A 27,094-nucleotide genomic window follows, 5' to 3' on the forward strand; every position below is an offset into this window, starting at 1 on the left:
AATTTACGTGGCTCGAATTTTATATTTTTTATTATACTTTTTACACCCGGTTTATTTCAACACCTTGCAGCAATGGTTCGTCTTATCAAAAATTGTTTCAGACAAAAGTTTTATATAAAAATTATAAACAATATGAACTGATTCGATCGTATATCTACTAAGGGGGCAATGCTAATTTTTTTGCCATCCAGCACTTGTTTTTGGACTCCTTGCAGTTATAGTTGGTTGTATAAAAAAATGGGGTTGCCTGTAAAGTCGATTTACGGACGATAATTTTACGTGATAACGTCATAAGAAAACATTGATGAAAAATTGCATACTTTTTAACTGTGGTTTGCCGGTTCTTGCACGCTCGGCTCAAGCGGAACGTGACAATGAGTCATGCTTTTTCGTGCGTGCAGCCGGCGTTGATCGATTTATAAGACGTCATCACGTCAAAAATTCACGCATTAATTCTTAGAAAGCAGCTACGCAGACGAATGTCTGCAGCGCAAACAGTGACGCGCACTACGTCACAGTTAAATGGGAGCGGTTTCTCGTACGCCTCGGCGTAACGCCTTTTGCCACGTCTTTGAGCAGAAAATTGTTAATCAAATAAAACATGTGGTCCGGCACAATTACGCAACATACCTTCGTTGGATTGCGTCTATACATAATTCGTGATAAGAAGAAATCGCCGACATGACGAATCGAAAAATGGCCTGATGTTGTATGCATTTAAGTTTATTACTGGCGGTATTCGGCTGAGTTATTTCAAAATCCATTGCCAGTGAGTTCAAGGCAGCCAGCTACGAAATAAGTGTAAGTGGGGCCAGGGTGCGTCTCTGGAGAGAGAGAGAGAAAGAGAGAGAGAGAGAGAGAGAGAGAGAGAGAGACGTAGGGTGAGAAGGGGGGGATGACTAGTGATTAGTGAAACACCCACACCCAGAAGCAGCATAAGATCCGTTTCTAGGAGAAGAGGTGGTGGAGGTAAAAGCCAAATGGGGAGTGTAATCTCAGTGTACTTTAGGTACCAATATGGCGACCGTTTGTTCACAGATGTATCAACAGTGCCTGTACTGGAGGGCATATCTGGAGGAAATTTTCAACTTGTATCATTACATTTGTGTTATGAAGATTCTTTTAGGACTTTGTATGTACAGTATATAAAGATATTGATCAGTGTTGCTGTGATCTTATTATCTTCCGAACAGTTTAACCACAGTCGTTTATAAAAACAGGCTAAAATAGCTGATAGAATTATAAACAAACGTGCGCCATATTGGTGAGTAAAAATCAGTAAAAAAAAAAAATGGGGTGGGGCTGTGTCATGGACACGGCCGTTTTTTTTACGTGAATACATGTACGTAACAGGTAAAGTTTCTATACAAAATATAAAATACGCTATTGTTTATTTTAACACCATATATATTCACTGTAACTATTTTATACTAAAGTTTTGTATATGCAATCGATAGATTTTGAAGAGAGCTGACGATTGAAACTCAAACGAACGTCGTAGCTGCTCCCAGTCAAAAGTTATACTAATTAGAAATCTCGAAACGCAGCAAAATGACCTCAAAATGGCGGCGCTTCCCCCTCCACCGCGCGCGGTGCGTCACAGTCCTCACTTAGCGTAACGAATTCTTTGATCCTTTAGCCGTCCAAAGGTGTGATTAAATTTTGGATGGAGATGATAGATGTGTAGCTGCAACACCAAACTGTATCCCCCAGATTTTGTTGTCATTCGTTATTTTTTAATGCATCCCACTAATGGAAGCAATTTGAAAGAAGTATTCATGTCAAAGAATGTGTTGGGGGATGGCTGGGGGTAGCGGCCTCACGTCTGACGTGTGTCCCGTGGATGATTTGTGGGGACGCACCACAACGCCGAAATACCACAACGCCGAACGTACAGTAACGCCGAATGCCAAATTGACTACAACGCCGATAGCTAGAAAACTGCTGTGTACCACAACGCCGAAATACATTAACGCCGGAAAAATGTCATTGCAGGACTGCCACAAAGGTTAGGTTAGGTAAGGTTAGGTCTAGGTTTGGCTATGTTAGGCTAGCCTAGGTTAGGTTAGGTACACGAATTCATTCGGTTGTTTTTCATTTTGCTCCTGTGCCCCCCCCCCCCCTCCCCTCAGCAACATTTTTTCGGCGTTACTGTATTTCGGCGTTGTGGTACACAGCAGTTTTCTAGCTGTCGGCGTTGCGGTCAATTTGGCATTCGGCGTTGTAACGAACCATGACTAGAGACCGGAAAAATTCGCGGATTCATTTCGTGATAGGCCGAAATTCAAACTTGTGTACCTACATTTCTGCCGGTTCTGCCATTGGTTCGCCAGTTTTAACTGGAACTCTCTGGGCCAATGAGAGACTATCGACCGAAATAAGCGTCGAATCGCAAGCTACCCAGTGGAGACGCCTCGCAATTCAGTACCCAATGAACACGCGTGTTTACTTGAGATGTGCAGAGGATAATGGAGGCTATCCTAGAGGTCATTGAATCCGCGACATCCATGACGTGTTTCCCCTGGATTGTCGGCAGCGAGCGGCCAGGTGGTGGACGCCACTCAGGAGCTGATCGCGCTGGGGGTGTCCAACATCGGCAACTCCTTCGTGCAGGGCTTCCCCGGGTCCGGCTCGCTGTCCCGCTCCGCCGTGCAGAACTCCAGCGGGGTGCGCACGCCGCTGGCCGGACTGTACACAGGTGAGCGGCGACCGTGCGTCCAGGCTTTGAATATATACAGGGGTGCCCACAAGGGGGGGGTAACGACGCAGACTGCGTCATTAAAATTTCAGGGGGGGGAGGGTTTGTTAAAAGACGAGAAAAATGTTTATATTATTTACATAACTATAGCTTCTAATGTGAAAATACGTTTCTGGTGCTTTGATAATTGAAAGGGATCTTGTAAATCAAATTGGCAACCCCGCACTTTCCTCAACAGAAGCAGTTTGGCATCTGTCGGTTCAGGATGGAAATATTACCTGATATGACCAAAATTATTATCAGAAAATCAGTTTTAATTAATGCAAAATGTGATAAATTATAATACTAAAAAAGTATATTATTATAAAATAATTAAGTAAATCATTGAGAAAATGGCATAAAAAATTTCGGGGGGGGGGGGCCGCATCATTAGATTAGGGGGGGGGTGAGTCATAGTGTTTGGGGGGGGGGGGGCACCTCTGATATATATACTGTATAGATGTCGCCAGCCCAGGTTTAAAATTTCTAATACGGTTTCGAGGTAGTTGGTTAATTCACCGCTCGCAATCGCCAACCATCTCTAGGGCATCGACTTGTTGGTGGTCCCTAAGCGGGCAATAGTGTCGAACTCTTCGAACACCCCTTCCGCACACCCTCCCACAAACATGCGTTGTCCTCCACCCACCCTCTACCCCACCTCTCATCCCTACACTTTTGTGACGCACAAACTCCCGTTGAACGACCTTGAGCTGCAGTGAATGTTTGGTTGGGGGGTGCGGGGGAATGACAGCGGGCGACAAGTGCTGCGCTCTAACGTGTAAATAACAACCTAAGACGATACAGGGCGTCATGGCAGCGCCCTGCAGCGGTGAAGTTCCCAAGCTGCTCATCATACGCTCCTGAAAAACGTAGAGTAAATCCTATCCACTCGCGACTTCTATACAGTATATATATATATATATGTATATATATATATATATATATATATATATATATATATATATATATATTCAAAGGTCCAGGGGGCTGGTGAAACTTCCCCCCACCCTCCGGGTGCACGCATGGCCCCTTCACATTCCATCACGGGCCCTGGACCCAGGATCGGAGACGGGGTCCTCCCCCTCCAACCCAATATTAAAGTCACGTGCCACAATACAATTGCATGGTTATTTCTTACTCACACTCTTTTTATAATGTCATTTAACCTGAAAATACAGGGTATAATTAGATGGTGTTATGCACAAATGAGTTAACCAACAAAAAGGAAAAAAAAAAGTTATTGAAATAATTGTGTAGGTAAAATGACACTTTTAATTGAGCTAAAAAAAAAAAAAAAATAGCAGACATTCCTTACTACTATGCCATCTTGCGACCAAAACATTCAACGCACTGCCACAATACCTGGTTATTGTGTGTTCAACTTTGAGCTCAATTTACTCAGTTGAAAATGTTTGTGGGTTGAACCACTTTTACATTAACACCGTCCAACTATGGTTACTATTTTATAAGTCCAAACTAAGCTTTGTTTATAAAATTATTTTACTTTATAATAACCACAGCGAGTATGTATATTTAATTTCACGCACTGAGATAAAAATAAACAGGACTGGACCCAGGGTTCCACCCAGCCCCACCCTTGTGGGGGCCATGGGTGCACTTCCTAGTCAAGGTCATCATCGGAGTTACACTTCTCTCGTCGCGTTGGGAAGATGAGCTGCCGTTACTTAAAGTTTCTCATGCTGTTTACAAGTCAGTAATTAGTATTTTTAATAGAACTCTTATATATAAGAGCACTGTTTCAGACACTGAATTCTGTAGAAACTTAATTTATAATTACTTGAACACGTTTTTAATGATACCTATCTAACAATTACGTATTTTTTGTGTGCATATATGACTGTCTGTCTCGCCTTACATTGCTCTTGCGGTACAGATTTATATAAAATTTCATTAACTCTTCTCACTGTTTATGAAACACATAATCCTCATTGGCTGAAACCTTACAAAATTTCCAGGAATTTGTGTGCAAGGCCTGAAAACAATGCACAGTACTGTCTTGATTATGAACCTGTGACAGCTGAGATGAAACTCAGATTACACGATCATCATCTGCCAAACCCAGAGTTTAACTCCCCTCATATCATTTAGAGGATTGCTTTTACCTCTGAGTATTAACCAAAGTTACCTTTTTTGTAAATGTGCTCAAATTATTGACCTTTTTGGTGATGATAACTGTTAATTTGTAATACAAATGCAATTAATGCAACATGTAAATTTTCAGTTAAGATGATAAAAAAGCAGTCAATATTTTGATTGATTAATCCTGCTTTCTACTCATCTCTTTCGCAACAAAAATGTGGGAAAAGAAGTAAACGGGTTGAGGCAGGTTGAAATTAAAGACAAGAGTCGAGTGATACAAATTTGTAATTTTTGAGTAAACGGTCATATTTACCTGGAAAAAGACTGTCAATATTTTTATATTTCACAAAATTATTTTCCCCGTGTGATAAATACTTTTTTTTTAATGATTCATGCAATGGGGAATTGGATTTAATACAATTTCTTGGACATACGACATTGAGGTTTTGCACTGTTTGTCATGGGAAAAATTCATAAATGAAAAATAACACATTTAAAAAAATATATAAACCACAGAAAACAAGCCTAAATCAGTCAATCAGTCAATCTGATGTCAAACAGATAAACCCAACGATGAACTTGAACAGGTGTTATGGACGACACAGCGACGATAGCACAGACGAACACATTCAAACTTAAATATCAGACGGCACAAGAATTCCGTTGAAGGAATTAAGTGTTGAAAAAAATTAATAACAGCACAGACAAACTCAGTGGGCTCACAACGACGAAACAGTTTCAACAATCACAGTAAGTGCAGAGACAGACAACGAAACCTGGACAACGCATAAAATATGCTTGTTTAGGTTCATCCTTGGGTCTATCTGTTTGACATCAGTCGATTTAGGCTTTTTTTCTGTGGGTTTATGTTTTAATTTTTTTTTCATTTTTTATTTATTTTGCATTTATTAATTTTTTCCCATGACAAACAGTGCAAAACTGCAATGTCGTATGTCCAAGAAATTGTATTAAATGTGATAAATAGGGGCAGGAAATTTTCGCGAAAAAATCTGAACGCCTACAAGACTGCAACAAGGTATACCCACACCAGCGGTTTATTCCTTGTGTTTGGCGGCCGTCTGCGAGAGAAGTCGTTGCCTTGTTTGCACGAGCCACTAAGGACGAGTTTGCTTCCACACTGAATTAGTGTGATTGGTTGTTGTAACAATCCACATGCACCTCAAAGTAACTCACCCAATCACGAAACACAGACGATGCTACAGTGTTTTAACTTCCAGCTACTCTCGGGATCTTATCGCGAAATTTTCATGGCCCTAGTGATAAAGTGTCTGAAGAAGTTTGGAATTATTGGGATTCGAATAATCGAGACACTACTGTGCTGGAGAGGCTTTACAAAGCATGTATAACAGGTGCAAATAAGTTAAAATGTACTTTTCAGAAGAAGAAATGATATGCATCATTTATTGCCCGCAGTGTGTGCCCGATACTGTTCGAATTTCAGCGCTGAAGAGTGAGTCGTAGATCGGCAAAGGTTGCTCCTTGATTACAGTTGTTCCAGAAGTTGATTGTTTGAAACGAAGCAAAATTTTGGCTCTTTTCAAACTGTAAGTTGTGTGTTGTTTTTCTAGGTTGTAAAATTTGGTTTTTGTTATTTTTAGACGATCGCCAGTTGCTGTAAGATCTCGTGTCTAGCCTTAAAATATTTTACTCAAAATCGAACAAGGAACAGGATTTATTTTAGTTATAAGATTTTTTTTATATTCCAGTGGTGCTGTAGTCTTTATGGGCTCAAAGGGTATAGTGTTTCAGCAGTGGCTTACACCTTCAGAATTATTTTTAATAAAACATATGGTAACTTCTTAAGTAATAGCAATGATTTAGATCTTTTTGAACAATTATACTAACACATGTACTTTTACATATTGAGCTTGGGTTGACTTATGTGGAGAAAGGGATCCAGAAACATTTAAATTGTGTTTAAAATTAAATATCGAAAAGTTTACTGTAAAGAGTTTGGTTGAAAAATTATATATATATGTATATAAAGTTAAGAATTTTTATTTTTATTTTGTATATGCCCTGCTTTTAACGACATGTATGCAATAAATAATTTCCCCTTGCAATAGGAATGAAACACATTTACAATTCACTCATAGGTTCACTCTTAGCTAGTTATACAAAATTTTATGTAGAATAAGTAATATTATAAAATACACAGTAGGTAAAAATATAATTTTTTATAACCATTTAGTTAGGTGTTTATTAATGTCTAATTTTGACATGTGTAAATAACAGAATTAATTATACACCTTATCTGAATGAATAGAGTAAGATATAAATAGTGTTACGGAACTTTGGCTTTCCATTGTAATATATTTGGTACTATTAATTATTGAAGCTTCATAGTGCACTATTTGTTTTGTACAGGTATAAATTGTAGAAATTATTTAGCATGTAATTTTCGTTCAGGAATGTATTAATTATAGCAGTTTAGGAATATTTTAATGAATTAAGACTTTTCAGCCAAGTTTTTTCTTTATGTTTGTCAGTTTGATGTACCTGCACAAGTACATATGAATTGTGTGCTTTTAAATTTTCTGGTTTTAGTAAATTAGTAAGAATAATATATTTGTTCTGTGTAGAATATCTGAGAGTAGAATGTTTCACTCTGATTCAGCTGAGAATGCTCCATTTTCTGAAGTACAAATCTAGTTTTGGTTGTCGTTTCCTGCTATGAACTCGGTGGCCAGACTTAAATATTTATCCCAGTAATATTTAGAATCTGGAGGAATTGTGTCATTTCACTAGCAAATTTCGTAAATGTCATCTTTAATAAGAGTTTGCGTGTCGGGTCTAGGGCGCCATTCTACGTAATTTTACGAGCATACAGACTGGGCTCGATAAAATTTCAGACAGTGACGTCACCTACGTGGCTGTGGCAGAGTTAGCTCATCATTGGCCAGTTACAGGTCTGTTTTGTAGCAAAAAAATCATACTTTAAAATAATTTTGATCAAATTGATAACATTACAGTTTTGGTTATGTAGTTTAAATTCACTTTACCAAAGACAGGTGCTGTTAAAGTAATCGAAACTAAGATTTATGGGTTTTTTTGGTTGGAAAGATCATGCAGAATTGATATATAAAAATAAATGTTTTAGTGATTGAATCAGAGCAACTTCTATTCTCAATATGATTGTACTGTAGAATTAGGTACCTTAAACAATAATGATAAATTTTATTTTAGATTGTAAGTGGAGTTTTTGTGATTTGGTTTCTGGAGAGGAAAGTTAATTTGATATCTGAAAATATTTCGTCTTGTGTTGTTTCATGTCTACAGGTGCACTCGTGGTGCTAGCACTGCTGTTTTTCACTCCGTATTTCTTCTACATACCCAAGACGTCATTGGCCGCTGTGATCATAGCAGCCGTCATATTCGTCGTCGAAGTACACGTGGTCATACCCATGTGGAAAACAAAAAGTGAGTGTGAGAATTTCAGTGAAGCAAAATTATATTTCTATCTCTTCCGGTTGTCTGCCTTATTTTCTTGTTGCGATAGTAGAAGTAATAGTGTTTGTTACGATAAGGTGTTGTTCGAGTGGACTGTACCTTTAGCATATTTTGCGCCCCAAAGAGTAGAAAGTATAAAGGGTAACAATCAGAGGCGCAACAACTAAATTTATAAGGGGGAGCAATATACATTTTTATAAAGAATCATCGATCCCCCCTATTGAAGCGGGGGGCCGGAGGTCCTCCCCCGGGAAAAATTTGTATTTCAAGGTGGAAAATGGTGCTATTTAAGCAGTTTTATCATCTAAAAATTGATTACACAGCACTTTATTTGCCCCCGTTCGCCCCCACTTCAAGGTTTCAGAAGGGGGGGGGGGGCAAAATACCCTTGCCCCCCCCCCCCTTGTTGTTGCGCCATTGGTAACAATATTACCGTCTGAACGCATATGCATATTTTTTTACTCCAAATTTTCGGACCATTTCCTTCCAGAGTGCACAGGTGTGAAGGAGAAATGATAATACACATATATTTTTTAAAAATTATTTATGGTGTATTCACAAAACACTATATAACTAAACAGTGAAAATAATCTCTGAAATGATTTCATCTGAACGTTGTGAAAATGTATATTACGTCAACAATTTGCCTCCTCCTCGAGTGCGGAATATAACTGATGACTTTATCACCCATTGCAATTTCTGGGGGGGAGTTCTGTTTCCACCAGTCATTGCTGTGTCCGCTTCACGCATTCCAAAGGCTGGCCATGACGGACATGTCTGTTTCATGGGGTTAACTGCCGGCTTCCATTTTTGATTCAACATATCATTCATTTCGATGCTGATTCAAGCGGGAAACGGCATGTTTTTATTTATTTATTGTTTCGTGACAAATCGCCAGCAGTAGGTTTGAATTCTACAAGGATCTTTATACTGACTGAAAGTGTGAACGTGGCATGAGCCAGATCAAAAAATCTGCATCCAAAGCTGAATTTCCAAATAAAAAAATCAACTCCTAGTTTTGCAACATTTATTTTTTACGAGTAATTTGACAATGTATGGAGCTAGTCGTAAAGCTGGAGTCACAAGCCATGACGAACACATCACGACAAATCCTATTATACGTCGTACATAGTTCCAGCACGACAGAGTCAATAGCGTAGGATCACAATACAATATAAACCTGACGCACTCTATTCATGGCTGTCGGCAAGTCTTCCCAAGACAAATGTGTCCATAAAATGCAGTATGTAATGTGCTAAAAACAGGTTAAGCCCTTTTTATTTCCTGTTCACAGTTGAAGTGCATAACAATAGAACACTTACATAGTCGTCTATTGCACAAAGTGAGATTAAGTTTATTTTAGATACTAGGAAGCAAGCTATAGAAATGTTGATAAGGGTCTGAAGATAATTCCGCTGTTAGCTATGCTAAAACTTTAAAAATAAACTTACTAAACAGTTGAAGGGAAACTAAAAATGTGAAAGTTTACCCAAACATAAAACGAAATTTCGTTTTTCAACATAAAAATTTACCAATTAGATGAATTTTTATGAAGTTTAGTTCGGTAAGGTTTATGTTTGGCATTCCTTCGCGGGGCACGCCAAGATGAAATTAGAAATAGGATCTATTTCTTTGCGGGCCGTCGGGGCGCGTATTTCGTCGTGTTGACGTCACAGCGACCTTGTATTTCATTGGCGGCTGAGTGTGTCGTGTTTGTCGTGGCATTGTGACTCCTGCTTAAGACACCATAAAAGACCTCAGTTTGAATCTTGGGCGGAACATCCTAATGTCACTCCAGGATTATGCTGGGGTGGTTACTTCGTGTGTCGTGAATTACTGTCTCTAATGACCTAGAAGTTGTTAAAAAAAATTAATTTTTTAACACAATGTAGAGATATTTATGATTTATGCTTTGTGTTGAATGTTTTAATAAACAATTTTGGAAACTAGCGTAAAACGCTTTTGGGATGCCAAGGAGTGTTGAGCTCAGTTTTATACACTGCCGCATGAGAATGGCTCGTGAAAGACTGGAAGGGGCCAAGTGAGTCCCAATTGTGTTGTCAGCCAAGTGGCTCAAGTGAGTCCCAATTGTGTCGTCTGCCACGTGGCTCAAGCGAGTCCCAATTGTGTCGTCAGCCACGTGGCTCAAGCGAGTCCCAATTGTGTCGTCAGCCATGTGGCTCAAGTGAGTCCCAATTGTGTCGTCAGCCATGTGGCTCAAGTGAGTCCCAATTGTGTCGTCAGCCATGTGGCTCAAGTGAGTCCCAATTTTGTCGTCAGAGAGCGATCTGATCCCGGGCATCGGCACGTTCGTCGCCTGCCTCGTGCTGGCCCTGGAGCTCGGCATCCTCATCGGCATCGGGATAAACGTGCTCTTCATCCTGTACCACGTGGCCAGGCCCAAGATAGCCATCGAGAACTGCGCGGTGAGTGTCAGGGGGAGAGGTTGCTGCTCAACGCTGCTCATTTCCCCCTGTTAATTGCGAGCGCTCGTACGGATGTCTCCGTTACCTCGTTCCGGTGCTGGACTGACGACTAACTCCCGACAGTTGACTACATCGGAATTGCTGACGACCTCTTGGTGATGGACACCAGCCACTGTGACGTTATTACATTCTTAACCTTCATCCTTCACCTCGCCTCCTCATCAGACACTCCCTTATACAAGTCGGTATCCTGCCACATGCAGGGAGAGTGTTTGTTGTCTTTCATAGAGATCTGCAGGCTGGGAATTGAGCGTACTCTCTGTGTATTGTCTCGAGTGGCATGTAAAATGCCATTGTTTGGAAGGTAATTTAACCATACTAACATTACAGAAGAATAATCATCGATTGTCAGAATTAACACCAAGGGTGGATCCAGAATGATGGTCAGTGTGGAGGGCTAAATTAAAATTTCTAATACAATTTTAGTACATTTAGGATTGAAATATTTAGTACATTCCATTTGAGGTCAAAAATGTTCTGTTTTCTGTTGAACAGCAATAAAATAATACGTACTTAAGTGATTTTGGTTAATTATGATAAGGCATTAGGAGAAGCTCTGAAAATGGTTCAGGGCATCTCTGGATCCACCAGTGATTAACATCAGTTTGTGCGACGCAGATTACGAGAGCAGAGCTCTGTCGGAAGTGCATCCCTTGCATGAACTTCAGGGAATGTATGTAAATGACCACTGGGGCAGCCACTGGGCCAGCCCATCAGGATTTTTCTTACAGTAGTGTTTTTGAAAGGTTGTCTGAATTGTTGCCCCTTGGATGGGCAGCCCATCAGGATTTTTCTGACAGTGGTGTTTTTGAAAGGTTGTCTGAATTGTTGCCCCTTGGATGGGCAGCCCATCAGGATTTTTCTGAACAGTGGTGTTTTTGAAAGGTTGTCTGAATTGTTGCCCCTTGGATGGGCAGCCCTTCAGGATTTTTCTGACAGTGGTTAGTTTAGGTTAGGTTAGATTAGGTTAGGTTAGATTATGTAAGGTTAGGTTAGGTTAGGTTAAGTCACTTTACAAACTAACCACTGTCAGAAAAATCCTGAAGGGCTGCCCTTCCAATGAGCAACAATTCAGTCGCCCCTGTGTGTTCGCAGACTCGCGAGGGCGTGGAGTACCTCCTCCTGACCCCTGACCGCTGCCTCATCTTCCCGTCGGTGGACTACATGCGCAACCTGGTGATGAAGCACAGCATGAAGCAGAACCTGCCCGTCGTCATCGACTGCTCGCACATCTACAGCGCCGACTACACGGCCGCCAAGGTCATCGAGTGCCTGATCCACGACTTCTCCGCGCGCAGGCAGGCGCTGTTCTTCTTCAACCTCAAGCCCAGCGTGGTGTCCGTGTTCCAGGGTCTCCAGCCCAAGGGCTTCCTCGTCTTCTACGAGGAGAGCGAGCTGGACGACCTCGTCAAAGGTACGGTGCAGTAAGGTCTGTAGCAGACGGGCACGTAGACCGCGGCGGGCGACACACCTCACTTGGTCACGAATGTCAAAGGGATTGCTCCCCCTTTTAACCCAGCCCTCTTAGCCGTGTGGCCCTGCCGGCCTGAGGCCCACATGGGCGTGGATACGTAATACTCCGTATACGCGAGGCAGGAGAGGTGTTAGAGATCCAGCTATGCCTAGAGGCTGAGGCTACCCATCCCAGCATAGCAGGGCCGCAACTAAGGGGGGGCAAGCGGGGCATACGCCCCGGGCGCAAAGCTGTGGGGGGCGCCGGAATCGCTTGCATTGTAATTCTATTCCTACTACAACTGGTAACTGATAAGTTTTTGCATGGAAGTTACAGTAGCACAGAAACTGTTACATGTAGGTATGGAAAATGCTTAAATAGCACCATTTTTCCGCGGGAGGGCGCCTGGACATCCGCTTTATTGGTGTGGTATGTGCAAAAAAGAGGGGGGGGGGGGCGCATGAATCCATTCATGCCCCGGTTGCCAGAGACTCTAGTTGCGACCCTGCAGCATAGACACCACCATCACCCCTCAGCTAACCAGACAAGTGGCTGCGTCCTAAGCTCTTAGACGTTATCATCACTGCTGGCGCCTACCCCGTTCTCCCACATCACGCTGGGAACCCTCAATCACCCAGTGAACCCGTGGTCCGGTGGAGGCCTATCCAAACCTCTCCTAGCTGTCCAGGCTAGCAACCGGAGCTGTGTCGTCGCTCACCACGTCGACTCCGCATCGGGGCTAGGGAACCCTTGGAGCCTGCTCCAAGCGATCGGAACACCTCGCTCGGTCATTCAGCAGTATCTTGGCCGCGTGTTACTCGCTCACGTGACGGCGTTGTCAGCCAATCAGATGGGTGGAACGCAACAGGGGCAATCGCCCCGGGCCCTGCGATGAGCGATTACATTTTTAATTTCCCTTGTTTTTCTGTTGTCCTGGACATCAACGGTAAAAGAAAACATAAATAAACGTGTTTTTATCATGCATTATTTAAAGCACTGAGCAATACCTATTTAAATTCAAGATATCGTATTAGAAAAACTTTAATATGTCCTATAATTACGCGATTTTACCAGAATTTGACTGTTAGGTCTTTTTTTTATAAAAATAACCAGAGGATAATTTATTAGAAAAAATATAACATTTTTTTAAAAGATGAATGAGTAAAACCATTGTTGAAGTTGAAGTTTCAGATTTGCTTGTTTAAAAAATATATATATTATTATTATTTTTCAAAATCTCCGGGAGAAGACCTCCCCTTCCCAATCAGTTAGTTCTCTCTTCAAAATATTATGTCCCCGTAAAAGTAAAAGTCCCATGGTCCCGCAAAATCTAGGGCAGCCATTGGTGTTGAATATGCGCGTGACGGAGAAACTGCAGCTGAAATAGAGAAGCAGTTTGCCCGCCGGCATCTTGTCCGAAGAAGTCTGCGTGTGTAACAAATTTCATTCATTTCCTCAATTGTTTGATGTAAGATAACTTTATTTGTGAATTTGAGAAACTGGCAAACCAAGAAACTGTACTATGAAAAAAAAATATTTTTGTTGTTATTGCCTGTGATTAATCAATTTTCAATGTTAAACCCTACTAGATAGCTTGGTCATTCTGTAGTTTTTTCAAATAAAGCACAGAGAAGCGACATATCTGGAGACATCCATCAAGCGATTGGCTCGTGTAGTTTACGTGGCATGTTGCACGTCTCATTTACACAGCAGCATCTTGACCGTCCGTGTAATTCGACGTTCCAACATGTCGCCCGCCACATTTTCCATGGGCCTAGATCCTAGACTCCCTTTCCAGGGGACCCGCGTTCGAATTCTGGTCTGGATATCCTGATTTTGGTCCACAGTAGTGTGTTCCTTACTTGTTGGGATACAGATTCGAATCATCAGAGGCATGCATTTAAGGGGCCAGCCAGATCAAGGGTGTTGTTGTGTCGGTTAAGTGTAATGATAAAATATATACTCGCTGGTACTAAAAGTGTGATATCCAACTTGCGGTGTTTACTAAAAATGAAATGACTGCAAATAAATATATTTTTTAATCAATTATTTTTAAATAGTGCAATAGTGAAATTAATGTATGGTGGCGGTATGAGGTTTTGTCGAGAGAGGGTTTTGATTGGTTCATTTGATAAAAAAATGGTGGGGGTGATGCCAAGATGAGTTCTTGCCCCGGGTGGAAACTAGTGTAGTTACGCCCCTGGGGACAAATCCCCTCCCTGACAGTTGCATAACACTAACTACAAACACGTTGTTTCTGTTTGTTTCAGCTTACAACAAGGGCCAAGTCGAGTCAGAGACGATTAAAGACATGAGCTTCATCACTGTTGGCGATGACTGAACATCAAACTGTGCGACACGGCACCGCGACTTGAACACTACTTACTTAGTTGATAAGTACTTCTGTTTATAGACACAGTTTCTAATGACTGAAACTGAGCACAAGTACCTACTCTGTCACACAAATATTGTTTTGAGTTGTAGTTTAAGATCATTTAAAAAAAAAAAAACTTAAATGTCACTGTCCTCTGAAGCAATTTATTGTTTACAATGCAGTACTTACACCAAATTTGAATCTAACAACAGTTTGTGTCTTTTATGTTTCTGCTGGTGTATCAAGAGACTCTGAACGTCTTCGAGATGCCTCGCTTGAGTAAATTCTCTTTTATGTCTCTTGTACCCTCATGTGTTTGATTTAATTTTAATATGTAGACAGTTTTTGCTTATTCATAATTTATTTTCAATTTAAGCTGGATATGAGTTACGTGTCATTATTTTTTTAAGATGCAGGTAAGAATTTATTTTAAAATTATTCTTTTTTACTTCCAGACAAAATTACGTTATTATAAAGACAACATTTTTTCTTCAAAAACCTGACAAGTGGAATTACTACTAATGAAGTTTATTCGAAACAGTGTAGTACTGAACAGTCTGCAAATGTTTATATTGAAAATTTGCAATTTATAAGTAGTTGATGTTTTATACATTAATTACGACATTAGGAATAATGGTTACTAATGACTGACAAAAAAAACATTTTGTAGGCTTAATCGTTCAATAAAATACCTGAGAATTAATTTTGTTTCACACATGTGGTGGAAGGTTGGTTCTGAACTTGAATATAAATAAATTTTTTAAAAAAGGACAAATCTAATGTTGCCCTAAGTGGTCTTCATCTTTAAATTTATTCATCTTTAAATTTAATGTGAAACACGAGAGTAAGAGTGATGGCTGAGAATCGCTTTACATTCATCACTGCTCATTAACTTTAAATATGCGTATAACAAAGCTACATTAGCGCTTCCTAACAGCAGATCCTAAAACCATCAGCGATGTCATCAATCATGGCCGTTGCATGCAGTTGACAATAGCAGTGGAAACTGGAATCACATGGTGGTCATTACATGGTGCAACATGGCCGTCGACTGCAGAGATAGCAGCAGGGTGGGGTGTAGGATTTGTGGGTGGGATAGGAGGGCATAACATAATCTCTCCCTTGTCTAAATAACACGTAGGATAATTTCTCACTTATTCAAAATAAGTATATGATAAGTCCCGCAGCAGCGCACCATAATACTGGTACTGCGTGCAATAATTATTGTGTGTACCAGAAAAGCAGGGTCTGAAGCCCTTGCTCCCCCCACTACCCTTAAGTTGAAAAAAAAAAAACTCTTGGCATCGTCTGTCTCGGGGTCATATGTTTTTGACTAGTCACCGGTACAATTGATACAGTCTCAATGCAAAATAACAGTAGCTAGTTATATTAAATTTTTAGTATTATTTTTTAAATGTCAGTATGACCATATATTGTAGTCACAACTATCTGAACACGAAGAGGCGAACATAGTACTTTCTTTCATGGACTAGCATTCGGTGTGACATCAGTGACATGTGAGCTACGTCACCCATGTTCAATTAAATTTGAAACATTAGGTGGGCCATATTAGGCACAGATAACATGACTCAACATTGCTACGTCACCCATGTTCAATTAAATTTGAAACCATAGCTGGGCCATATTAGGCACAGATAACATGACTCAACATTTGACCTCTGTGATAAAAAAACCGCTTTGTGTCATATATGTATCCACCCGAAAAGAAAACAAATAATATATACTATGTATACATATTTAGGGTTGAAGAAAGGTTCTAAATAAACGATATAAAATAATTGGGAATCAAAACAAATACAAAATGAATTTGCGAAATTTCTTAACATTCATAATTTAATGTATCTTTTTTTTCACAAGAAATAATTAAATTAACCCTCAGTTATTTTATGTACAACATGTAGTAACATACAATGAACAATATATGTTCCATGCCTAGAGCCGTCGAGAGGGTAGAGTTGGAAAAAAAAGAGAAAAAAGGGGGGTGGGGGTGGGGGGTAAATCCCTGGGTCCTAGTAATGATGTCTGGGAGCCTCGTAGACTTGTAGCTACGTAAACAAGTAGTCTTGTAATCTTATAACATAATGCTGCTGGAGTAGATTGAGCTTTGTAGACTCGTAGGCAGTTGGAGGAGTCTTGTAGACTCGTAGAATTGAAGATTTGTAGCCAAGTGGTTTTGTAGCTAAGTAGCCTTGCAGTCATTTTGAGCCGAGTAGACTTGTATCCATGTAGCTACATAGCCATGTAGTTTCGTAGCCACGCAGCCTTTTAGCCATGCGGTCTCGCAGCCATGTATAAATCGTAACCTGCTAGATCCTTGTAGACTCATAGAAACATAAATTATGGTTCAAACCTAGACAATACACTTATGGATATTAGTAAAGATTAGTATAAAACCATAATTTATGCACGTTTTTGAAGAAAGGGGCTTTGATGAGAGCATCGTTGCCTTACATATCAAGCAAGCATCATTTCGAAATCTACATTAGTTAATTAGTTATAAGCAAAATGAAAATAGCATTGAATCTTATAAGGTTAACGCGGGTTGCGTAGTGCCCCTGAAACACTGGAGTGGCCTCTTAATTAATTTAATTGAATTTTTTTTCCCCTGGAAATCCTTTGGTTACTCTCGACGGCTCTGAGCGCAGTGGTAACGTATCACCGACGGACGGCGCGAAGATTTTCGCGCGAGACATAAATAACACGGCGGCCCTCTTTCCGTGGACGGCAGTCGCCGAAGGAGGCGCTTCAGTTCCGCGACGACGTGGCGCTCCCCTGGGCCCGCGGGGGGGAAGTTGGGGGGGAGGGGGGTCGCCTCCCTCCCCCCGCCCGCCGACCCCGAGGACCCGCCAACCCCGAGGCGACCGCGATGACTAGTGCTGCGACGGACGCCCAGCGGCGCCTCTGGAACTAACCGCCTCAGCTGCTGCTGATGGCGATGGTCGTCTCCTGGGCCTGCTCCGTCTCCGCCAGGGACTTGTTGTACTCTGGAACCACAGGGTCCACGGGGTTAAAAAAAAAAAAAAAAAAAAAAAAAAAAAGGAGCTACGCGTCTCGTGAGCGCCGAAGAAGACGTGGCATCTGACGCAGGGGCGTAGCCGGGGGGGGGGGAATTTAGGAGTTCAACCCCTCCTCCCCCTTTTGCACCAAATCTTGAATTAATTTCTTATTCATCACTCAAACAAATTTCATATTAAAATTAATAAAAAAATTTACCATTACAATATTTAAATTTAAGTAGGTACCGAAAACTGCTAAAATAGCACTATTTTACACCTTAAAATCCTCTTTAATACGGGGGGGAGTCATGCTTCTTAACACCCCCCATACACAAATCCTGGCTACGCCACTGCATCTGAGACTCGGGTCCCTCAAGTCACCATTTTCTTGTCATTTCTATTACTCAAAGGGCTTTCACTATAAATCTAATCACTTCATTTTATGTTTACCCTTAAAATTTCTCTACTAGCAATTAAAAAGTCACCCAAGTGTTCATGTTTGCGTGGCCTTTTACAGTTCGAAAATAAAACCTGAAGAATATATGTTGGGGCAACAACAATGGAAAGAGATCTATCGGAATAAATTTTGCAAGGAAATATGTTAATTAACGGCAATGGCGAGAAAATTTATCAACCAACTCGGCGTGTGAGATAGAATCTTCAAAGAAGCTTGTTAAGTAATCAACTCCTTAGCAAGAGCCCCGAACATATCTAGTAGATTGATTGTTGCAAGTCATTCTGTAGGCAATTTTTTTTTGCAAATAAAAGTTTAACGATGCATAAATAAATGATTAATGAAAACATTGTTGCAAACCAGGATGCCTGTGGACCTGGACCCTATTAAGGTCATTTATATAATTTCCCTAACAGTAGCGTAATAATTGAGGAATGTCGGTGAGCAAGCTAGTGAGAGTCTTCTTTTGAAAACCACACAGGTTTCCGAGTCTCCTGACTTTTTAAATGCTAAAGCTCTGGGAGATCAAATGAAGATTCTGCGGTAGAATCTTATACGCCTGTGAAACTCACTTCCAGGTGAGAAAATGCATTAATTCGCGGACTCCTCAGTAACTAAAGCCGTGGTTGTCTAAGGTGATGTCTTTTAACCTGTGAATTTCACACTACAGTGAGAAGAGGCAAATGTTAGATAGACTTCTTGGACACTAAATTTCTGGTAAATCAAATTAAGATTCCTCTGTAGCATCTCCCGAACATTTGAAACCCATCCGAAGTGGCGAAGAGGCAAATGTTAGATAGACTTCTTGGACACTACATTTCTGGTAAATCAAATAAAGATTCCTCTGTAGCATCTCCCGAAATTTGAAACCCATCCCAAGTGGCGAAGAGGCAAATGTTACACTCACCTTTAATGAGATCATCCAGCTCTTCTTCCACGTAGAAGACCACGAAGCCCTGGGGCTGGAGTCCCTTGAACACGGCCAGCACGCTGGGCTTCACGTTGAAGAAGAAAAGCGCCTGCTTTCTGATGGAGAAGTCGTAGAGCAGGCACTCGGTGACCTTGGCGGCCGTGTAGTCGGCGCTGTAGATGTGCGAGCAGTCGATGACGACGGGCAGGTTCTGCCTCATGCTTTGCTTCATCACCAGGTTGCGCATGTAGTCCACCGACGGGAAGATGAGGCAGCGGTCAGGAGTCAAGAGGAGGTACTCCACGCCCCCGTTCGTCTGTGACCAATCACACACGTCCTTTTAGTGGCCTGTGACCAACCATGCACGTCCGTTTAGTGGTCTGTGACCGCAATAATGAATATTATATTTTAATTTTGCCAAACTTCAGCCACTCGAAAAGTCGTCGAGTTTAACCGTGCGGAACGTAAATACGAAATAGTGACCTGGAACGGGACATAACGCCCGTACAAAGAAAGGCATTCGGAAACGGGCGTGTGTGAGCCTGCCGGGCACTTCCTATACTCACGTATGACATTTCGATGCTTATCTTGGGCCGCGCCGTGTGGTACAGGATGAACAGGATGTTGATGGCGATGCCGACCACGATGCCGATCTCCAAGGGAAGCACGAGACAGGCGATGAACGTGCCGACGCCGGGCAGAAGGTCCATCTCTGCGGCCAAAGGAGAATCGAGAATCAGCGCACGACTCGGGGAAATTTCAGCAGTTTCCAGAGGCAAATAGCTGCCAACTTCTACCATTGTACTAAATTCAAGCTTTTCAGAAATTCTTATTTCTCCCTCCCCCCCCCCCTCCTTTCCACTTAAATTAAATCTTAATCTTCACACATACACACAATATGACAGTTTTGTATCAAGTGACCGGTCAAGGTACTTGTAAAGATAAATACGAGCAGAATAACTATGACCATATTTGTGTATTAGTGTGTACAGTGGTATCTGCCCAATAATCTGACATCAAGGGTAGCTTAAAGGTTCACATTAGCATGTTTTCACTAATAATTAAATTTTCGTGCAACCATGAGACCATCAAAACTATGTATTTATAAGTCTGAAGTATTTCGGTATTCATGGGGAGGGATGCATTAAAACGCATAATTTATTAAGGAGTTAGGGAATCAAGAGAGGAGTGAGACATAGCTGACAGTGCTATATTGAAAAACCTGTAAACTTTTTATTTTCATCTTAGCGAAAATTTTAACCGCAATTTTATGGATGAGAAATTATTCGGTAGTTTCTTGGTAATTGTCCGGTTCGTTCGTACCCACCCTCGCCCGCACATGCTCCATCTGGACTCTTCTAACAGAATTGTTTGGCCAACAAGACCGAAGGATATTAGAAGAGTCCATATGGGATGCATGTGCTGGCGAAAATGAAGCAAATATAATTGCTATAAAAAGACCAGATATTGCCTCTTCCCAAAATTGTAATCTTTCGATCCAATAAAAGATTTCTTACGGGGACAGGGGCTGGGAAATGGGCTTTTCAATTTGGTGTAGTAACTGTAAACTATTTTTTTTTTTCCACTCGGCTTCATCTCTTTCGTCTGTGGCCTGGGATTGTTTTCTTTCTTTTGAGTTGGCAGCTACGCAAACTTGCATGAAGCTCACCCTGCTGGCGGGGATACTCACTCTTGGTCTTCCAGATGGGGACGACCACGTGCACCTCCACCATGAATATCACCGCTGCTATGATGATGGCGGCGAGGCAGGCCTTGGGTATGTACGAGAAGTATGGCGTGAAGAACAGCAAGGCGAGGATCACCACGGCTCCTGAGGGATAGCAACACACAGTGTCGTCGCCTGGTCGTTTTAGAGACGTATCGAGAATGATGAGGGTGGACCCCGATCATTTTCGCGTTATGTGTTTCTTTGAGTAACACATAAGTTGTTTTTTTTGATGATTCTTGCAAATGGGGTGATTTAAATAATTATTTTGGACATGTACCATTGCTATTTTTTGGTTAAGGCATTGGGGCCCGACAATTTCTCTGCACCGTCCGCAACCTATTCTCCATACTTTTTCGTGTCAGAAACGTTTCACAACAATGTTTCAACCTTGGTAATTTTACTCCCATCGCGACCAAAGAAGTTTAGCTTCAAAAAAAATTGCCGGTGTACTGTGCGGCGCACCGCCCTCACCTGTGTACAGTCCGGTCAGCGGGGTCCGGGACCCGCTGGAGTTCTGCACGGCGGAGCGGGACAGCGCGCCCGTGCCGGGGAAGCCCTGCACGAAGGAGTTGCCGATGTTGCTGATGCCCAGGGCGAACAGCTCCTGCGTGGCGTCCACCGCCTTGCCCGTCGCTGCAACAAGGAGCGGGTCCTGTCAGAGGAGTGCGACAACACTCCTTGTCAACCCGGCCGCCTGGTCGGGCGCGCCGAGCACCAAAAGCGCCTCTACACCTCTACGCGACAAGCACAGAACCGGCGTGCAATCTTCGCGCCTCTAAAGGACTTGCAGTCGTGACCTTGTCATATCAAATCAACATTGTTGAATTTTTCATACCTAAAAATTTCCCGTGTAAGCACCCGCTTTTCAGCCTTTTTCACTGACCAAAAAATACACATCATAGACGAAATATTATGGAACGAAACTTTCATTGGAAGAATGCAAAGGCTCTTAAATGGTGTCAGTATAATCAGACCCTTCTGGGGGCGGGGGAGCCACGTTCCCCCGTGCCCCCTCTTAATCCGCCACTGAGCCCGTCCAGTCACTTGAGCGCACTGTTAGTGCCCCACACCAGTAGCGGATCCAGAGGGGGGGCTAAGGGGCTCAAGCCCCCTCCAAAAGCATCTGGGTCCACTATTGTTTTAGTGTTTGCCTTGATAAAGCCTAGCCTCAGCTGGGTCAAGCCCCTCCCAAACCAATATCCTGGATCCGCCACTGCCCCACACCGACTACTGGTGGGGGTGACGTCCACGACAGAGGTGCCGCAGCACCGGTACTCACAGAAAGCCTTGCAGACGGCGATGTTCTCCAGCAGCCCCACCAGGGGCAGCACCAGCAGTCCCGAGCCCAGCGAGGACGCCATGTCCAGGAAGCTCGCCGTCGAGTTGTCCGACGCGTGGCTGAAGGGCGGCGGCTGGAAGGACGGCAGTCCGGCAGGGATGTACCCTGGAGCAGCGCACGACGACGTTCTTACTGTCTCGAGTTTACCTCAGGTAGCGCAGGATCATCAGTGTGTGTTCTAACACCACTTTTCCTTTTATACAGAACTTCCCAGAACTCAACGTGTAACCGAAAACCGTTTCCCGGCTACTTACAAAAAAAAAATTCAAAAGTGTGTGTTTTTTAAGTAAAAAAAATTTTGAAAAAGTTTTAAAATAAAAACATGCACCAAATTAATACCTATTGTGCCCTTTTTGGCTTTAGAAAGCTGTGATTTTTCAAGGTGATCAACCATCAGGGAAAACATGAAATGGTCAGGGAATTGTAAAAAAAACTCTAGGGAAAGCAGGATGTGATTAGGGAGATACACATTAGGTCAGGGAATTGAAACGAACATGTTACAAAAAAAAAGGCATTGACTGTATCACTAATCCAATAGCTGCACGATGCATACTGTATTCCTGTTTATTCTTTGTTCATTGTGTTGCTGGTGTGCGGAGTATTTTCCGGCTTGTAAGACTGAATCATCAAATTCTGTTGCATCGAATTGTGATGCTAGAAACAATTCTTTGTGTATAGTATTTAAGCATATTGTTACTGTGTAAACGGTTTTTTGAAGAATCCATTAAATACTGTGGTTACATCACGTTGTTCTCTATAGAATTAAATAAAAAATGTTTTAGTTGATATATCTCTCAATTACTTGTACTTTGTTATCTCACATAGCAAGATGTCATAACGTTAGGGGAAAAGGAAAGTGGGTGATTATTGTCAATGCTAAAAACTGAAACTACTTTAGTTACACATTTTCCTGCTAAAGTTTTATACATCTGTAACTGGTTCCTAGTCTAGAGTGATGTGAGCTGGTGAGTGCAAGTTACAACGAAGGTTCAGTGTTACGAATGACCCTAATTGTGCTGACTAGCTGCTTAGGAAATCTTTTAACCCCACGATGAAACCTCAAACATGATTGCTCTGTGGTGGGAGAGCCGAAAAAGTTAAGATCATTACATAATTATAGAAGATGTGGTCTGATAATATGGATGCATACGTCATTTAGGTTCAATAAGTGAAGTGGTTATGCCCGGCACTAATTTAATTAACAGAGTTCTGGCTGCACAAAATTGTTAAGTTTTCCTCAGAGCATAAGTACTGAGCAACATGGAATGTTTTGAATTTGTACAAATCTTGAATGGGAAATAATGTTCATTATTGTATTCTCACACACATAGAATTAAACATGATGTATATTGATCTTTGACATATCTCGTACCTATAATGGTAAGAGTAGAGCCGGTGTCTTGCGTCGTCAAAAAGCCGATAACTCCTCCGATAACCACCAATATGGCGTTTCGCGATGTGCCTATCAACCATAAGGCTTTGTTAACGACCCGGTGAAACCGAGTCTGGTTTTCCTCTTCTTTGGGGCCTATCTTCACCGAGGTCAGCATCTGCAAATGACAACAACAGAATAAACTACCAGCTGGTAGGTGTTAGCAAACACAACATAGAACACCATCCCCACTGAAAAAATTTTTTTAATTGTAATTATTGCTACTTAAAATTATGTCACCATGCTAATCTGAGATCGGCTTGGTTAATTTAGGCTGATCTCTATTTTAAAAAAACTCAACCACAGGCCAGACCCTCTTCAGCAATTGTGGCTATGAATGTTGCCTTTCTAATATAGGCTATCCTGCTGAGGTTAGTAAAATTATGGAATAATAGTAATAGTTAAATATAGCAGCTTCTTAACATTTTTAATTATCTCTCATGACAGGCTAGCTATGTACTTTTTTTTTTTTTGGTATTGATTGCAAAGACGGCTCAGCAAGGAGGAGTGGACCAAAAAGAAAAAGTGGCAACAATTTTGGGGTGGAGATTCGTGGCGTGCACACCCTCATGAGCAGCAGCACCACGATGCAGCCGGCGCCCATGACGGAGTCCCACAGCTTGGTGTCGCCCAGGTTGCTGCCCAGGCTGACCCACATGTCCACGAAGGTGGTGCCCGACGCCTTGATGCCCAGCACGTCCTTCACCTGCGACGTGAAGATGATGAGCGCCGCGGCCGACGTGAAGCCGGACGACACCGGCCCCGAGATGAAGTCTATTATGAAACCTGCACGGAGACAACAGACACGGTCACCGCTAGACCAGGAGGTCAATTGAAGAGTAAAGAAAGTAATAAGTAGGGGCATGCAGATTTCGCGAAAAGATTTCGAGACTCGATGAAAGTTAAAACACTACAGCACAGTCTGTGTTTCGTAATTGGGTAAGTTTCTCCCAGGTACACGTCGATTGTAACAACACCAATCACAGTGATTCAGTGCGGAAGTAAACGCGTCCTTGAGTGGCTCGGTCAAACAAGGCAACGACTTCTCTCACAGACGACCGCCAATCACAAGTAAGAAACCACAGGTGCGGGTATACCTATTTGCAGTCTAATAAGTGTTCAGATCTTTTCGCGAAAAGTGCCTGCCCCTAGTAATAAGGTATACAAGCTACAGTACTAGGTATTTCGCCATACACTCACAGATGGGCGCCACCTTCGAGTACTAGCCATGATATTAGCCGCCATCTTTAACTCCAACTCTCGTCACCAGAGCGCGCCAGAAAGAGCGCCCGTGTGACCCGAGTGACAGATTTACAACAACATCGCGAATAATACCTTGTATTATTGTCCTGTTCTACAAAATTTGATTTTTTTTTCGCCGACCCCCGGAACGAACATGCCACCCAAAATGGCCAGATTGGCTGGCGGTACGGCGGAACAACAATTTGCCGTTCAGCACCCACGGGACGCACTCGACTGGTGGAAAACCCAAACAATTACGAGAACCTCCATGGTGTGGCATGACCAATTTAGATACCATGCCGTTTCTGCAGTGCCGCGACAATGAATTACTGAGTCATCTCACGTACATGAAATCCACAGACAGGAAAATTTCGAGTTATTTTTCATCACCACGATATAATCCACATTCTTCATGTGAATCAGGATGGTGTCGATTTTTTATTTGCTGTTAACTCTATGCTGGTTTATTGTTCGATTGTTATTGGCTACTGGTCCTTAAGAGAGTTAAACACGCATGATCCAATGATACATGTTGTTTAAATATACTAAATTTTAAAGCTTGGTCTACTGCCAAAATATAGACGCGAATTCTGCAGGTCCCTGTAATGATATTATTTTGTACATGAAATGGGCTCGAATCCTCACGACTCACTGGCCTCCGAGGGCTTTATGGTAGAGAGAGAGAGAGAGAAAGAGAGAGAGTGTTTGTGTGTGTGAATCCTCACCACGCACTGGTTGTGCGAATTTCTTATATGCAAGTGAAGGATGGAGACAGCGCGTCTATCCCAAGCGCCAGCTAGGAAATAGCATCGAGTAAAAGAATAACAGTGAAGTCTAGTGGTGAAACACACTACGGGATATTATTCCACAACTGATTGCATAATTATGCCGAGGGCTTTATGGTAGAGAGAGAGAGAGAGAGAGAGAGAGAGGGAGGGAGAGAGAGAGAGAGAGAAAGGGAGAGAGAGAGAGAGAGAAAGGGAGAGAGAGAGAGAGTGTGTGTGAATCCTCACCACGCAATGGTCTCCGAGGGCTTTATGGTAGTGAGAGGAAGAGAGAGAGAGAGATATATGCTCACCTAGTCCAAGCAACGCCATGAGGACCTGCGCGCAGCCCATGAGGAAGCAGAGCAAGATGGCGTAGGCCGGGTCGCGGCCCTTGGTCGTCTGGTAGGTCAGCAGCGACATGATGGCCGTGGGGCCCATAGGCACGTCCTTGCAGCTGCCCAGCACGATGTAGATGAAGCACCCGAGGAAGGAGCTGTACAGCCCGTACTGCGGACACGACAACGGACGTCGGCGTGTTAATAGGCCATCAGCGTTCTCTTAAATGGTTTTTCGTAAACACACAACCCACTCGGATCTCTTGAGTAGTTTTCAAATCGCGTTTTTTTTTCTGAAGGTCTGCGCACCTCGTGTGTGTGCCCGGGTAGGCAGGGCCCCTTAAATATACAGAAGAAATTCCCCCTTAACCAATAGAAACGACGAGAAGACGAGGGGAGAGCGAGCGAGTCTCACCTGCGCGGGGAGGTTGGCGATGTTGGCGTAGGCGAGCGACTGCGGTATGACGGTGAGGCCGACCGTCAGCCCCGCCACCAGGTCTCCGACGGCGTCCTGGGCGTTGTACCTCGGCAGCCAGGACAGCACCGGCAGCCGCTTGTTGAGCGTCTTCCTGCTGAAGAGCGCGCGCGCCTTGCGGCAGAACCACGCGGGCACGTCTCTGATGCGGTCCTTGGTCAGCTTGCGGTCCTCCTCCATCTTGGCCACTGCGACGGGGGGCAATCACGTCAGCATGTCTCGATGCGCAAACATCTCAGCTGTCGGCGCGCGGCCATTCGGCATGACGTAGAGACCGGAAAATATTCGCGATTTCAAGTCCCTAAAGGATAGACTCCATGATCCTCTATGCACTCGTGCAAATTACATCTGCTGATTGGTTACCGACTCGTAACACCTGTTGACTGGAATGATCGTGATTCGCTAATTCTTCTGTTAAAGATTTTTGATTGGCCCAGAGTCCTTCAGATAAACTGTGGCCCAATCACTGAAGCAAAATAATGTCAAAAGTATTTGGACTCTATCCTATCGCGAAATGAATCCGCGAATTTTACAGGTCTCTAGGTATGACGTAGAGACCGGAAAAATTCGCGATATCAATGACCTGTATGATATATACTCCATGATCCTCTATGCACGCGGGAAAATTACATTTGCTCATTGGCTACTGACTCGTGACAGCTGTTATCTGGGACGCTCGTGATTCGATACTTCTTTTTTTTAAAGGTTTTTCATTGGTCCAGAGTTCTTCAGATAAACTGTGGCCCAATCACTGATGCAGTAAAAAGGACAAA

At 42.6% G+C, this 27,094-nt stretch overlaps 2 protein-coding genes across 8 annotated transcripts in view; one reads left to right on the plus strand and one right to left on the minus strand.

The window, feature by feature from the left end:
* The window catches only part of LOC134536095 (sodium-independent sulfate anion transporter-like), a 39,497-nt gene extending 24,571 nt beyond the window's left edge, over nt 1-14,926 (plus strand). For all 3 annotated transcript variants that reach the window (XM_063375631.1, XM_063375632.1, XM_063375630.1), the window contains exons 8-12: nt 2,537-2,698; nt 8,138-8,278; nt 10,589-10,734; nt 11,890-12,208; nt 14,518-14,926. In XM_063375631.1, coding sequence (XP_063231701.1) covers nt 2,537-2,698; nt 8,138-8,278; nt 10,589-10,734; nt 11,890-12,208; nt 14,518-14,588 — 839 coding nt within the window. In that variant the 3' untranslated portion in view covers nt 14,589-14,926. The remainder of the gene's footprint in view (nt 1-2,536; nt 2,699-8,137; nt 8,279-10,588; nt 10,735-11,889; nt 12,209-14,517) is intronic.
* Nucleotides 14,927-16,457: 1,531 nt separating this feature from the next.
* Nucleotides 16,458-27,094, minus strand: part of LOC134535653 (sodium-independent sulfate anion transporter-like) — a 40,085-nt gene continuing 29,448 nt past the window's right edge. For all 5 annotated transcript variants that reach the window (XM_063374845.1, XM_063374843.1, XM_063374844.1 and 2 more), the window contains exons 3-12: nt 26,262-26,509; nt 25,823-26,018; nt 24,068-24,288; nt 23,443-23,620; nt 22,011-22,175; nt 21,203-21,364; nt 20,693-20,833; nt 19,569-19,714; nt 19,000-19,318; nt 16,458-17,626 (exon numbers count right to left, since the gene is read on the minus strand). In XM_063374845.1, the coding sequence (XP_063230915.1) occupies nt 17,559-17,626; nt 19,000-19,318; nt 19,569-19,714; nt 20,693-20,833; nt 21,203-21,364; nt 22,011-22,175; nt 23,443-23,620; nt 24,068-24,288; nt 25,823-26,018; nt 26,262-26,509 (1,844 nt within the window). In that variant the 3' untranslated portion in view covers nt 16,458-17,558. The remainder of the gene's footprint in view (nt 17,627-18,999; nt 19,319-19,568; nt 19,715-20,692; nt 20,834-21,202; nt 21,365-22,010; nt 22,176-23,442; nt 23,621-24,067; nt 24,289-25,822; nt 26,019-26,261; nt 26,510-27,094) is intronic.

This window comes from Bacillus rossius, chromosome 10 (genome assembly GCF_032445375.1).
Source record: "Bacillus rossius redtenbacheri isolate Brsri chromosome 10, Brsri_v3, whole genome shotgun sequence".
NCBI classification, from domain to species: domain Eukaryota; kingdom Metazoa; phylum Arthropoda; class Insecta; order Phasmatodea; family Bacillidae; genus Bacillus; species Bacillus rossius.